The sequence below is a fragment of the Pelodiscus sinensis genome, chromosome 14 (assembly GCF_049634645.1).
Source record: "Pelodiscus sinensis isolate JC-2024 chromosome 14, ASM4963464v1, whole genome shotgun sequence".
Classification (NCBI taxonomy): Eukaryota; Metazoa; Chordata; order Testudines; family Trionychidae; genus Pelodiscus; species Pelodiscus sinensis.
Window position 1 is genome coordinate 35,048,594 of NC_134724.1, and position 14,733 is coordinate 35,063,326.

General features: G+C 50.4%; 1 protein-coding gene across 2 annotated transcripts in view; it reads left to right on the top strand.

Moving 5' to 3' along the window:
* SCAMP2 (secretory carrier membrane protein 2) overlaps positions 1-13,435 on the top strand; it is a 30,159-nt gene extending 16,724 nt beyond the window's left edge. For both annotated transcript variants that reach the window (XM_075897415.1, XM_075897416.1), the window contains 5 exons: positions 1,313-1,441; positions 2,578-2,737; positions 3,393-3,494; positions 9,273-9,390; positions 11,063-13,435. In XM_075897415.1, coding sequence (XP_075753530.1) covers positions 1,313-1,441; positions 2,578-2,737; positions 3,393-3,494; positions 9,273-9,390; positions 11,063-11,209 — 656 coding nt within the window. In that variant the 3' untranslated portion in view covers positions 11,210-13,435. The remainder of the gene's footprint in view (positions 1-1,312; positions 1,442-2,577; positions 2,738-3,392; positions 3,495-9,272; positions 9,391-11,062) is intronic.
* The last annotated feature ends 1,298 nt before the right edge of the window (positions 13,436-14,733 follow it).

The window sequence follows — 14,733 nt, forward strand, 5'->3', positions numbered from 1 at the left end:
GTCTCACTTAGGCACTCTAAATTATTGGACACTTTTAACAACTTTGGCCTTATGATCTCTGCCTCATGTTCCAAACTGTACAGTGGAAATAGTGTCACCACCTTTCTTCACAGGAGTGTTGTGTAGATAGATAATGTGACAGCTGCACACTGAATGAGGACAGTCATGGGCAGGGCTCGCCAAGCCGCAGCAAGCCCCGCTCGCCAGCCGCACTGTCCGGCAATCTGTGCGTGCGCAAATCATTCTGTGCACGTGCAGATCACCTGAACCCGGCTCTTCCAGGTTGTAATCTACTTGCCACGGGCGAGTAGATTACATAGAGTGTCGGATGCCCATGACCAGGGCTCGGTATATTAGGCAGGGGAAGGCTTTGCCTTCCCAAACCACCAGGCATAACCCTGCCCACACTCTGCCCCCAGAACGCTTACAGCAGGCATTCTGGGGATGGAGTGTTGCTGCCCCCAGTGCCTGCCCTCCCGGTGCTCCATGGTGGGGCTGCGGCACGCCCTCCTCCTCCCCCAGTGCTCTGGGGCTGGAGAGGCGGGGCTGGACCACACAGTATGCCCTCATCCTTCCTCTGGAGCTGGAGAGGCTGGGCTGGGCCACGCAATGCACCCTCCTCCAGGAGGGCTGGGGCCATGCCAGATACCCTCCGCCCCCTCCCCCGTGGCTGAGGCTGTTCTGTGTGCCTGCTTGCTCCCCTCGCCGTGGATAGGAAGAGGGAGCATGCACGTGGTGTGCTGCCCCGCCTCCCTGTGGAATTGGTGTGTTGTGTGTCTATTTGGTGTGTTGTGCGTCAGTTTATTCAGCATAGTCAAAGAAACGGGGATTTAAATAATCCCCACTTCATTAAAATAAAAATGGCCGCCACACTGTGCCGACGACCAGCTGATCCAGCAGTCTAGACGCGGCGAGGTCGACAAAGGAAGCCTTTGTCAACCACTCCGGAATGCCTCACCGCGCCGCGTCTAGACTGCCGCGCTGTGCTGGATCAACTTTTAATGAAGCGGGGGTTATTTAAATCTCCACTTCTTTGACTATGCCAAATAAACTATTTTACTTGGCTCCATCGATGGAGCCATGTAGTTTAGACGTAGTCCAGGAGTGAAGCCCCTGATGTAGGTTCACTTCCAAGGCACAGACTGTTCAAATCAAATTTCTTGCCATGGCCTAGTTGCTACATCATCTTCTAAGGGTCCAGTCTTAATATTTATGTTGACTACTAGTCTGACTGCTTGTGAACTATCATGCGTAAGTGAGTCTGTCGAAGCAGGGAATTCTGTTGAGGGAATCTCTGCTTTTCCTTTTACAGCGAGACAGAACAATTGGCCACCCTTTCCCAGAAAGTGTCCAATCAAGCCGTGTTTCTATCAGGACTTCTCTGCAGACATCCCAGCTGATTACCAGCGAATATGCAAGATGCTGTATTACTTGTGGATGCGTGAGTAACCAGCCATAACGGGCACAGTTGGGGAAACTGTGTTGGGCTAGAAGGCAAAATTGGAACCTTTCTCAGAAGGCTTTCTATCGAATGCTGACTTTTCCATCAGAGCGACTGATGCTGGGCTCAGCTGTTAGTAAAAAACTGAAAGAATGGTCCTGCAGTCCTTAGAGACGAACAAAAAATGTAGATAATATTATGAGCTTTTGTGGGCACATCCTGTCAGTATCACTGTAGCTCTAAACTCCCGGTTCTCTGATTTTATAGACTGATCTCAGAGAGACTTGGATTCATCCCCAGGTTTTTAGGCTCAATGCAGGTGAAATGTTTAGAGGTACATCTACACAGCAACATTATTTCGAAATCACTAGCGTTATTTTGAAATAATGCTGAAATACTGCCAAGCTGGAGGCCTTCTTACTCAGACTCCTGTAACCCTCATTGTATGAGGAATAAGGGAAGTCGGAGGAAGAGTGCTCTATTTCAAAATAAGTGCTGGGTAGATGCTCCCAAATTTGAAATAAGCTACGCAATTGCCTTAGCTCAATTTGCATAGCTAATTTGGAGTTAAGCCCTGCTGTGTAGACACACCCTAGGTGAAATTCTATGCTCTGTTTTGCAGGGGTACCCATGTTAGTCTGATTCAGCAAAAACAAGGAGTCTGGTGGCACTTTAAAGACTAACAAATTGATTAGGGCATGAGCTTTCGTGAGCTACAGCTCACTTATATAATCACACTGGTCCCTTCTGGATAATAAAATTGACGGCGATGAAAGGATGGTGGATGTGTTTAACCATGTTGTGTCAGGGAGCGCAAGTTCTGTTCCCCTCTTGGTGTGTAGCAGCCTCTGTTTTCCAGCTAAAGTTGTAACCCTGTGTGGGACGTTATAATCACGTCCCAGCAGGCATTTCCATGTCCTAAGAATTCAGACTTTAGGCTGGGGAGACAAGGCCTCTTACAGTCCGATCTGCCTTTCCACGCCACTCTCACTAGAGATGGCAATTGCCTAAGTTGCTCCCGAGTTTCTGCAGAGGATGTTGTGCACTGTGTTCCATGAGAGGGCAGCAGTGCTTCAGCACTTTGTGGTGTCTTGGGGAGTTTGCTAATCTGTTTCTCTTTCTCCCACCCTGAACAGTTCACTCCGTTACCCTGCTTCTAAACCTGCTGGCTTGCCTGGCATGGTTCACCGTCCACTCAGGAAGAGGAGTAGACTTTGGTCTCTCAATCCTGTGGTTTATTTTGTTCACCCCTTGTGCTTTTCTTTGTTGGTATCGCCCCATCTACAAGGCTTTCAGGCAAGTACCATTTTCCAGTTTGACAGGGATATGGCCTGTTTAATCCAATCATAGTGTGTTTGCCTGGGGAGGGAGGGAGTTCCAAGTTTTCAGTACATTAACTAAAACCTTCCTTACAGACTGGGTGTTTGGGGTACAGGCTTGGGTGGTAGACGAGATTATCTTGTGATGAGCTTAAACTGGATAATCTTAATGGCTCCTGCACACCTTAAAATCTACAGCCTATTGAGATGGATGTAGTGAAAGATCCTCACTAGACATGCCATGTTAGATACAATAGACACATAAAATACTTGGAAATTGCCTGTCAGCGAGACAGTAACACAACCTCAGTGTCCAAATCCTAGCTAGTTATTTGGTCCTAGTTGCTATTCATGCACAGAAAATTCTCAGTCTGTCACCCAGGAACGCAGTCTGATTGTATGATGCACATTAATGAAGTGGGCTTTACCGCCACGCCGTGAGTGCATATTGCAGCCACCGCATTTGTTAATTCTCCTGCTGCACGGCTTCCATCCCTACTCCTCATGCCCTCTTCGGCTGGAGGAGGCTTCATTGCAACTATTTCCTGTTTGTTTACAACATGCTTGTGTGATTTGTACGGTGCATCTCTCCAGATTCCTGGATTTTGCTCATCTCCTCTCTCCCCTTGCAGGTCTGACAGCTCCTTCAGCTTCTTTGTGTTCTTCTTCGTCTTTTTCTGCCAAATTGCAATCTACATCATCCAGGCAGTTGGCATTCCTGGCTGGGGGGACAGGTAAGCTTGACTTACAGCGTGGGCGATGCAGCTCTGAACTGGCACCTTCTCAGCAAGACTCCGGTTGTCCAGAGAGGTTTTCGTGCCTTTTGTTCTTAAAGCTGTCTGTCCTCTCCCATTTTTCTCTCGGTGCGCAGCTTCTGCAGAGTTCAGCTGGGTGCTTTTCTCCTCTGCGTGTCCTGTTCAAGTCACATCAAAGGCATGTATCTCCTCTGCTGCTATTGCCTGACAGTTCCCAACCACTCCTCACAGTGCTATCTCCTGCTCTCCATGGGTATGTCTACAGTACATACCTCTGGTGACAGAGGCATGTACTTTAGGCTACCCGGCATAGGGAAATGAAGCCGCGATTTAAATAATCGCGGCTTCATTTAAATTTAAATGGCTTCCGTGCTCTGCCAATCAGCTGTTTGTCGGCAGATCGGGGCAGTCTAAACGCGCCGCGGTTGACAAGGAAGCCTTTGTCGACCGGCGCAGTATGCCTCGTGAAACCTCGCGGCTTCATTTCCCTATGCTGGGTAGCCTGATCTACATGCCTATGTCACCAGAGGCATGTAGTCTAGACATACCCCTTATCTCTAAGTGTCTTTCTACACCTATTTGGTCACATCTCCAATGTAGATCTTGTCTGGGTACACTCATAAAACCCATGTAGCCTTCAATGTTCTGTAGATCAGTACATGTTAATCATCTAAAGATGGGTACCGACATCTATCTGCCAGCAGTTCTGATCGTGTTCCCTGTAAGCTGTGTGCTTTTGCGGCCGCTCAGGAGAGATTCAGCTGCCACTCAGCTCATTAGCAGAGTGCCCACAGCAAGGTTTTGTGTTTCTATTGGTCGTGCACGTTCGCACATGCCTCAGTGCATATAAAATAAATTATTCTGCACTTGGAGGGAAAAGATGGAAGGAGCAGGGATTCTGATCCCATGTAAAATGAGAGCAGCACTTTCACAGTATGTTGGCAGCAATATAAATTGAGAGATCAAATTTAAAAAAGGGCTTCTCTTCCTGTTATGCATGTGAGGAATAGTGAAAAGGTCAGGGCTGGGAGTTTGGCTGTGGGGGCACCTTCAGGTGATAGCGGCAGTGAAACTGCAGTCTATTTTTGCCCACAGCCTGGAGGAGGACTCCTGGGTAAAACCATCCTTGCATTCCCTCCCTCTCCGGTTCTCTGACCCTGCTGCTGCCTTTGAGTCAGTCGGAGCTCCATTTTTAGTCTAGCTTGGGAGAGCGCTCTGGCTCCCGAGAACACACTGATCGTAGAGAAAGCCGCTCGCACACAGTCTTTTCATCATTGGCTAAATAGCGTGATCCGTGTTTAGTGCTAGTTCAACACAATAGAAAATACACAGCTAATAAAAGAAGCCAAATATTTCCTTCTCGCCAATCTCTTTTCCACCTCCTTTGGCAAAAGAGGATGCAGTGTATTTAGCACCTGAAATGAAACGTCCTTTTCCAACGGTGAGAGGAAGACTTTTGTCCAAATGCGTAAGCCTGGATTCTAGCTAGGCAGCTTGGTAGTCCTTGCCCTTCGCACTGTACCGGGGATATGGCCATAAAGAACTCTAGGGATTAATCTCACTAATTAGCTTCTGCTAAGGAGCTTTTTCTCCAGCCCTTACCCTGTGCTGCTTCATGCTATTTTCTGTGTTTCTTCCACCCCTCACAAATGTTTCCCCAGCCTTGCAAAACTCCCATGGACAATACCGGCCAAACCCTACAGTTCACTTGCTTGCTCTGTCCCTGCTGTTGAACTGGCAAGTGGAAGTTTCCAAGAATGCTTTATTCAGACGGGTGTTTACGAATGTCCCCCAGAGCTTTCATTCATGTGTGGGAGCAGAGCCAGAATTGTGTAGGGCTCTTCAACCGCCTGTGGAGGGATTTTGAGGCAGGCGGGGGTAGCACAGTGCTCTGTGCGGTTGTCAGAGAGGCTGCTTCTGACCATGAGTGGAGCTGAATTGCTGGAGGCAAGGGCCCCAGCTGCATTTGGGGCTTCAAGTCCCAAAATGTTAATGCTGAGTTGGATTTTTCTACCGTTCTTTGACCGTAGCCTGGTGATTCTCCTCCTTTCCCAAGTCTGTGCTGCTTTTCCCCATTCCTCTCCAGCTAGCCACCGTTTCCAGGGATGTGCACCACATTGGGTTTGATTTTAGGCTATGTCTGCTGTGACCTGGTGGCCTAGGCGACCCTCAGTGGAAATGCCAAAGGCAGGGCAGGCTGCACAACTGTGTAGGGATGTTAGATAGCGTATAATTTAATAGTCGTGTAACCACGTGACATTTTAGCGGTTACACAACCATTCAATAGTCTGAGGAGGTGGGGCATTGCATTTCCTGCCACCCCATGCTGATCCACAAGGGGAGCCAGTTTAAAAAAGCGGCTTCCTGTGCAGACCAACTGCCTGCCACCCTATGCTACTGCCTCTGATACAGAGGAAGCAGCACAGGATGAAGGCAGCCTCTGTCCATGGGGGGGTCTGAGCTCCCTGGGGACTGAGCAGGGGTGGGCAAAAGGCCCTTCACGAGCTGGGGCCAGCACGCCAAGCGGGTTGATGCGGCCCATGGAGGCCCTGCGGCTCCCCCGCCCCCAGGTCAGTCAGGGACTGGAGGCAGGGGGGAGTGCGTGAAGTTTCCCCCGCAATGCAAGGAGCATGTGGCGCTTAGAAGCACCACATGCTCCTGGCAGGGCAGGAGGAGACTTTGCACACTCCCCTGCCCCTAAGCCCTGATTGGCCTGGGGGCAGAAGGAGGAGCAGGCAAAGTCTCCTCCCACCACCAAGGGCATGGGCGCGTAGGTGGAACCCCTGCAGGAGGGCAAAGACTTCACTGTGCTCCCCCACCGCCAGACCAGTCATGGTCTGTGGTGGGGAAGCAGGGAGGTGTCCTGGCCCCACCCCTTCTTCCTGAAGCTCTGCCCCTTCTGGAGCAGACTGGGGTCACTTCAAAAATTTCTGAAGCGGCCCCCAGTAAAAATCTGTCCACCCCTGGGATGGAGGCTGCTCTGTGGCAGCCTCTCCTGTCCCTCACCCATGCTGCTGCCTCTAAGGCTATGTCTACATTACAAATTTTCTTGGCAAAAAATATGCTAATGGGGGACTCATTTGCATGAACCGTGATCTCATTTGCATATTTTCTGCCAATCCGTCTTTGCGCAAAAACAAGCAGCGTGAACGTTTTCTTTTTGCGCAAAGCCCCCTTTTTCCGCAAGATCCTTATGCCCCAAAAAAGGTGGCTTATCAATCTTGTGGAAAAGGGTTTTTGCACAAAAAAATGTTCGCACTGCTTGTTTTTGCGCAAAAACCTCAGCGCAAAAACAGATTGGCAGAAAATATGCAAATGAGATTGACTCATGCAAATGAGTCCCTCATTAGCCTATTTTTTTGCCGAGAAAACTTGTAGTGTAGATGTAGCCTAATAGAGGCAGAAGCAGGGTGGGAGAGACAGGTCTGTGGAGCCAGCACGCATGGGCAATTTGCTTGAAAGCTGGCTCTCTGTGCGTATTGCCTCCCACCTGGCCCCCTTGCTCTCCTCTGGTGCTCGTGGGGAGCCGGCTTTTAAGGCAGCAGGGCATGGGAGAGTGTGTGTAGTCAACAAGATTAACCGATAAGCCCACGTTAATATTGCTAATGGAAAGTAGTTACTCCCAAGACTGGTAGGTAACAATGAAGTTAAACTCCCCAACCAGAAACAAATGACACTTCTGATCCTCCATGCAGATTATCAAAAAGCTAAGAAAAGAAATCACACAACCCACTTCATTGCATTCCAGTTTTCTGGCTCACAGCACCCCGCGCTAGCACAGTGAGAACTGTAAAAAAGTCTGCTCACAAATCCAAAATGTCCTTCTGACTCCAAAGGGCCAGACACATTCCCAGGTCAGGATAGGTCTGGATCTACCTGAAATACTGTGGTGCTGGCCAATCCTTGAGCTTCTAGAACTAAAGCTTTATTTTAAGAACACGAAAGAGAGTTGTGAAACGGTAAAGCAATCAGATCCATACAGAGACTTCAAAGTCCATATGTCAAATTCTGTGCAGTAATGGTGGGTTGGCTGGCTTGAAAGTCCCTCTGGAACACATCTGCAGCTTGGATGGGTCTTTCAGACCTTTGTTCAGCGCTGCAGTTTGTAAAAAGTCATCCCAGAGGTGAGAAGCAGGAATGAGGACAAAACGGAGGGGATGCAGATGCCTTTTATATTCTTTTGCCATGTGACTTGTACTTCCTTTGTCCCAAAGACAAGCTGACAGCACATGGCATGGCTGCGCTGGCATTCATCCATACCACACGGACTTCCTTGGTACAGCTGATGCCCCGTGATCCCAGTGCTGATCCCAGTCTGCTTATGGTATCACCCAGAAACACAGCACAAGTTTGGGAATACAGAGGAGCAAAGCTGACAGGCGGGAGGCAGCTCCCAGCTGCCAGGATGTTGAGGGTCATTCCTCCCCCAGCCATGCTGCATCGGGAGCTCTGCTTTTCCCCTGCCTGCAGGGCAGCTGCTTGGTCCTTGGCCCCTAGAACCCCCTGGACTGTGGACAGAGGCACCTGGGCTACATGCACTGTGAGGGTGGTGAGTGGGAGCTAGCCCCTCCAGGGATCCCTTATCCCTTTCTGCAGGAGTGCAGCGGGAGCAGGGGTGAGGGATCCCCGGGGGTGCTGGAACACTTGGCACCCCAAGCCTTGGGAATGCACTTTCCCCTTCCCCACCTGGCTGCAGAGAGGGGTGTTTTTCCTTTGAAACCTACTTGACTTTTCATGTCAAACTTGAAACCTGAGAAAAAAGCAGCCAGCCCCAGAACCCACTGCCGAGCAGCAGTAACAGTTAAGGATTGCAACGTTTGATCATTGGCCAGCCTTGAGCCAGATGTCCTAATTATCCTCGGAACGGGGGTCCTGGGCATTTTCCTGCCTATGAGCCTAGAGCGGGCGAGCCCAGTTCTGACTAGATGTAGTTCAGTACAGAGGCTACTCGCCCTGCCCTCACACGACTGAGACAGCACCCGAAGAGCTAAAGATGCCGTTGATGTCCTCGTGCGCCACGTGGGTGGCTGAGTCCCGCCAGTAGCAGCACCACAGATAGGAAACAAGTGGGCATAGAATCCTAAAATACTAGGACTGGAAAGGACCTCGAGAAGTCATCGAGTCCAGTCCCCTGCCCTCATGGCAGGACCAAATACTGTCTAGACCATCCCTGATAGACATTTATCTAACCTGCTCTTAAATATCTCCACGGATGGGGATTCCACAACCTCCCTGGGCAATTTATACAACCTCCCTGGGCAGCAGAGTTCTCCCACAATGCACCACCTTCCTAGGGCATGGGAGCTGGGTACCCTGGGATAGGGTTACTTTAGCTGGGGTCTGTGCACTGCAGTGTGAATGCCAGAGCCCTAGGTTTGAGCCCGGGTCAGAAAATCCTTATCCTAGGGTTAAAATGCAGTGTAGAAGCCCAGGCATCTCTGCCGTGGGTCAGCTGAGTTGAGTCCCACTAACCTTAGGCTTCCATTGCTGGGCAGACATACCTGTCGTGCATTGCGAGAAGGGAACTTGGAAATCATTTTTAAAGCTAATCCAGCATCTGGGATGTGTCGAGGAATTCCTTGCCCGAGTCTGAAGTCGGTAAAGAACGTTTCCTCTGGCCTGAACTTGGCTGCATGTTCTCTCTGTAGTCCCTTAACCCTCTTGTCATCAGATAAACCGAGTAACCCAGGGTCATCTCCTCTCTTGTCCCTGTGGGGTATCTGGTACCTGTCGTGTGATGAGCCCTCTTCCTTACAGTGGCTGGATTGCAGCGCTGGACGAGACGCGCATAAGCTGGCCCGTGTCCATAATCATGATGGTGGTTGCTGCTTTCTTCACGCTGTGCGCTGTCCTCTCGCTCATCCTCCTCAAGCAGGTAAGTTACAGCAAGAGCAGCTCCCAGTTAGATCTTGTATCCTCAGGGCAAGGTCACTGCCAAAAAGTTGCCAAAAAGACTCTTAGTTGCTTCAGGAGTTTTGTGCCTAGTAAGTAGCTGAGCTTCAAAGGAAGGATGAAAGTAACAAGCTTTGTGAAGGGCCTTTGGAGAGCATGTTGGCCTGTTCCTCCTTCTGGATTTGTGTCCAAAGCCCCTCCCAAGACGCTGTGATGGAAATGTACATCGTCATGTTAGCAGAGAGACAGAAAGCAAAGGAAGAGGGATAGTTTGGTTCTTGTGTTCTAAAAGATTGGGACTGGTCAGTCTAAAGAAGGGATGCAGTAGAGGTAGACTAAATAACAAATGGGGTAGAGAGCGCAAATCTCGTGTCTCACTTTTATCCAGTGCATATCTGACCTGTTCGCGGTCCCAAGAGCTGATAGACTTTTTAAAAGGATCAAACGTTTGCCTGGATCATGAGAATAGAGTTGGCAAACCATATGTAAGGGATGTGACTCCTGCTTTGGGAAATACGCCACTTGTTAGGTTAGGAAGAAGCTCTGGACACGTTCTTCCATAATTAGCCATCAAGAAGTGTCTTGAAGTATCTGGTCCTTGCCAGCTTTGGAGATGGACCACTGGAATAGACGGGACACTGGCTGGCTGAGACATCATTCTTGGGTTCCTCTACCAAAACTCCCCTGCACTCATGAACCATTTCCCTCCCTCTGCACCTGCTGTCTGAAACGCATCTCCCCGCTGCTGTCCCAGATTGCTTCAGACACGCCACCTGCCTTCCTCCTGCAGTACCTGGGGGAATTAAGCCATGATGAAGTTAGTTTATGTTTAGCTAGAAGCCATCTTGTATAACAGAAACCATTTCAGCTTTTTGTCTTTGTACGTAGGCCAGAGTGAACTTTCTATCACCCCATGCACCAGGCCAAGACAGATGTGCTATTGGAATGTGTTAATTGGGCTGGTTCAGAGAGGAGAGGTACTCCCTCGTACCTGTCCGCCATCATGTTGATAAGGCTTTGTTTTTCCTAGTCTAATTGATTATTTCTGTAATTGGATGCCCTGACGTCAGACTGTTTGGTTAAGGGTATAAAGATACTAGGATTGATTGTATTAGGTAGCCTTACTGGACCCAGGCTTTGCTGAGACCACGTTTGGCTCACTTTGCTTTTATTGGCCAATAAAACTGTCTGTTTAGCCGCGTAAACTGAGTGAGGCGTTTGCTTCGACAGCCACATATCAAAGGCAACAGATTTGATACCTGGGGAATCATGGGGGTGAGGGGAGGGAGTGAATTCCTTAGTTGCTTCCTTCCTGGGATGCTGTGTGCCTGTGACCCAAAGTGCCATCACACCCAGCCTCCTGTGACCCACAGTGCTTGCGGGTTAGGCTTACCCACCGTCCGTCAGTGACATGGAGGTCCCTGACTAGTCATCCTCCGCTGAGTTGGATGCTCCCTGTACGAAGTGAGGCTCTCCTCCTAAATCTTCCACTGCTCCTGCTGGATGTGACTTGGCTGACAGCCCCTCTCCCCCTGTGTGGCTAGCTAGGAGGAAGAAGATTTGCTTGCTCCCAGGCTGCCAACCTGGGGGATCCTTTTCTCGGTGCTGGGGGAAGCTGGAGAGTCCATGGGCTGACAGATTGTCTCTTTCCTCAGGTGCACTCTCTCTATCGCCGGACAGGAGCCAGTTTCCAGAGGGCTCAGGAAGAGTTCTCCCAAGGGATCCTCACCAACAGGAACTTCCAGAATGCAGCCGCTGGGGCTGCTTCTTCAGCTGCACAGGGCGCTTTCCGGGGAAACTAACGCTTTCCGTGGATACCTTGCCCTTTCCCTTCCCCTTCCAGCACGACCTGATCTTAAGATGCACTTTTCCACGGGCACCATGCTAACTCCGTGATGCCGGCTGCGGCGCTAAGAAGAGGGGTCTCTAGCTTCCGGTCGTCTGCATTTCTGGCAACCCAGTTCTTTCTCTGCTTTGGGGTGGGGGGCAAGGGAAATATTCTTGTATCAAATATAGCTCTCCTTGTCCAGGACACGTTCAACCTTCCTTGTACTACCTCTCCTGCTTGCCCGTGCTACAGGGATCGACCAGGGAATCTCTTCGCTCTTTAGTAGCTCTTCCAAGGGGCTTTGTGCTGACGGATTTACTTTGTTACTTTCAGGAAGTGGGTGTCAGCAAGGGAGGAAGTTGCCCTTTGAAACAGCGATGCTAATGCTTGACCTCTTACTGCCTGGCTGCCACGGGGTCTGATTAACAGGGCATAAAGGGTGCTGGTGGGAAACTGCTCTTTCTCATCCCTCCGTGGTGCAAAACGCCCTCCTGCTTCTGTTTTTTCTCACCTTGGGGTGAGGGTCCGCCCCAAGATTGTACCATGGAATCGGATTCCTGTAGCTCCCTGGGGACGCATGGAGGGTTAATCAATGGATTGCAGCTTTCACCATAGCCTTAAATCTTGGGGGGGATAATCTCTGGACTTTACCAGCTCCTCTGTAGCAGCATTTGAGAGGCCAGCAGCATCATGGGGGACCCTGCAGGGATGGGGATGGGATTAGGAAGCGGCGGAGGAGATGGAGCCAGCAAACGAGCTCTGAGGGGAAATGCTCTAGACTTCATGCAGCTTGCTCAGCCCCTGATGAGTACGGTGCCGGGCTCTGAACACTACGTCTGCCTGCAGCTGGCCATTCCTCTTCCCTGCCCAGCTTGCTCTCCCCATGTGAGGATCGTCCCACGGCGCTTTTGATTCCTGGGGGGAACGTGGACTTTCTCCAGGGGGATTCGTACCTTTCTCGAGAGAGACCCCAGTCTTGGTTCCTTTTTGAAAGCGGCATCTGTGCAAAACCCTCGCGGGGCTGTTGCTGGAAGCATGTGCCACCTTATCTGGACTGCATGGCCCTTCTGAGAGTGCCTCCTCTCTACTCTGTCTCGCTTCAGATCACACGTCTGGCTTCATGGTGGCCGCGTGTGGCTGAGTTTTGATGAGCATCCACATGTCTGTTTTGGTGACAGTTCCTTGTGTTTGACCTTGAGTGGATAACCCCTGAGGTGTCCTTGCGAGTGGATGGAAGTGGGGATGAGACTGTTTTTCTTTAGATTTGTTACTTTTGCGGTGAAAAAAGCTCCCACTCTTCATCAGTTTTATCCCCTCCTTCTCTTGTTGGGTCTTGAATCTTCACTCTTCTGCTCTAGTAGGAAAAAGTGCATGGGGAGGGTCACTTTTCCACCAGCAGGCTGAAAGGGACTGGGCAAGAGAGAGGAACTCTGGGAAAGAGAGCGTGAAAATAATGGTGTGAGTGTTTGCAACTTACTTCTCGATGAGGGCATCGGCTGTGGAAAGCCCCAACTCCGCCTCGATGCCTCTCTTTTCAGAAGCAACAAACACTTCAGGGCTTGATAATTCCTCTGACAGCTCCTGGACTGAAGTGTGTTCCAAGTAATTATTCCATCCGTCTAGAGAGGAGAAACCCAGCCTCCAGCAACCTGAGATGGGTGTTCTGCTCTGTGTCTGTCATTGGCACCCAGGCCAAGAGAATTCTCCCCTTTCTGCAGAGGGATTGCGTGGAGTTGGGGCGGATGAGAGAGAGAGAGATGCTGTGGAATTGGGACCCAGGCATTTGCTTACAGTGGCGTTTCATCTGGGTAACCAATCCCAACAGCTAACTCATCCCTCCCAATTATGGGCCCGATCCACTGATTGGTGGACTCTGAGGATGATGAAGGGCAGGGGAAAAACTGGGCGGAGCCAAGTGCTTGATACCTTTGTGACCCAGGGAGGGTTGGTTTCCACTGTAGCTCTGCTTTCCGGTTGTTATATGAAAAGGTGACTGGGTCGTCCTTAACCATCCCACCCTTCAAGCATAAGAGCCAACCGGCTCTGCCTGAGCTGATCAAGTCTCTCTCTTTGGAATGTACTTGAGGATGGAAAAATGAGACTAACGTCCCCTCCTTCTGATGTATTTCCTCTAATCTTTTTGTGTAAAAATGTATATGTCAAGTCACACTTTTGTGCTTAAATAAAAAACAAAATAACCCTCCCGCCTCCCCTCATGTCTGGGAATTTCTGCCCTTTTCAACTCCCAGCGACCCCCTGTCAATTCCACGTGTTAGCCACGGCAGTCCTGCGCTAGTTCCGAGGAGATGCCCGAGAAGCCGCCTCTGAATCATGCTGCTGTCACTGCTGTACATGTTGGGTGCGCTCCTGTCTGGCGCACTAGTGAGGATTAAAGTGGAAATGGTGCTTTGTCTTGAGTTGGCTGGCAGAGTGAAGTGGTGCCGGAGAGCCTTTGGGAATGAAGCCCCCCTCCTGCTCTGTCCACGTGCGCTCTTCCATCTGCTCACGGCTGTGAAAGCCAAGCCCCCCGCCAGGGCCATGAAACCAAGGGCTTTTCTACACGTGGAAAGCCATTGGAGTAACTACTCCAAAACGAATGTTGTGTGTGTGCAGCACCTTGCACAATGGGCTTCTGGCTCATGAGAGCGGCTGCTAGGTGCTATGGTCATGTATATTCTCTAGAGTGGTTCTTTGTGGTAAAAAGATGTAGGGCAGGGGTGGGGAACCTTTTTTGTTCGGGGGCCAGTGACTCTCAGAAAAATCAGGCAGGGCCCCTCACAAAGTGAGAAGCCCTAGACAGAGAAGGGAAAAAGACCCTCTGCACACCAGAGCCTAGGGGGGCCCCCGGTTAATAGATTTTGTATGCTCCAGCCCTGTGGGTGGGTGGCAGGGGGGCCTGGAGCTTTAATGCAGGCTCTCCAATTTAGGGGAGGATCCCTGAACCTCGTGGGCCACATCCGGCTCACAGCTCTGACTTTCCCCACCCCTGGTGTAGGTGGACGTTCTGTAGTCATAGATTTTAACCAGAAAGGGACTGTTCTCATCTAGTCTGAGCTGTGTTACGCAGGCTCCAAGACTTTCCTGAGTTAATTGCTGTTGGAACTAGTTTCGGGAAAACCTCCAGTGAGTGTTCACACGGGACTCATACCAAGCTAACTACAGAATAGCTATTTCAGTGAACCTCCACATGGAGACAAGCCCCAACTGTGCACGCCCCTCCCCCCCTTTCACCTTCACCACTTGGTGTCTCCTGATCTGATGCACAATGCACTCCACACTTCTGGCAGTCCTGGCTTAATTCATGATGGCCAAATTGTGGCTCTGACAACAACTTGGGGTTCGTTGTGCATCTGAGGTGGTTAATGTGGCATATGCAAAAGGATGGTGTTTGGAACAACAATGCAACCTGCATCACAGAACAGGGGCTCCAGTGTTCAGCTTCTTAGCAAGCACTCCAGCAGATGTTTATTCTCCCACAAAAAGCATTGAGCCTTGCAA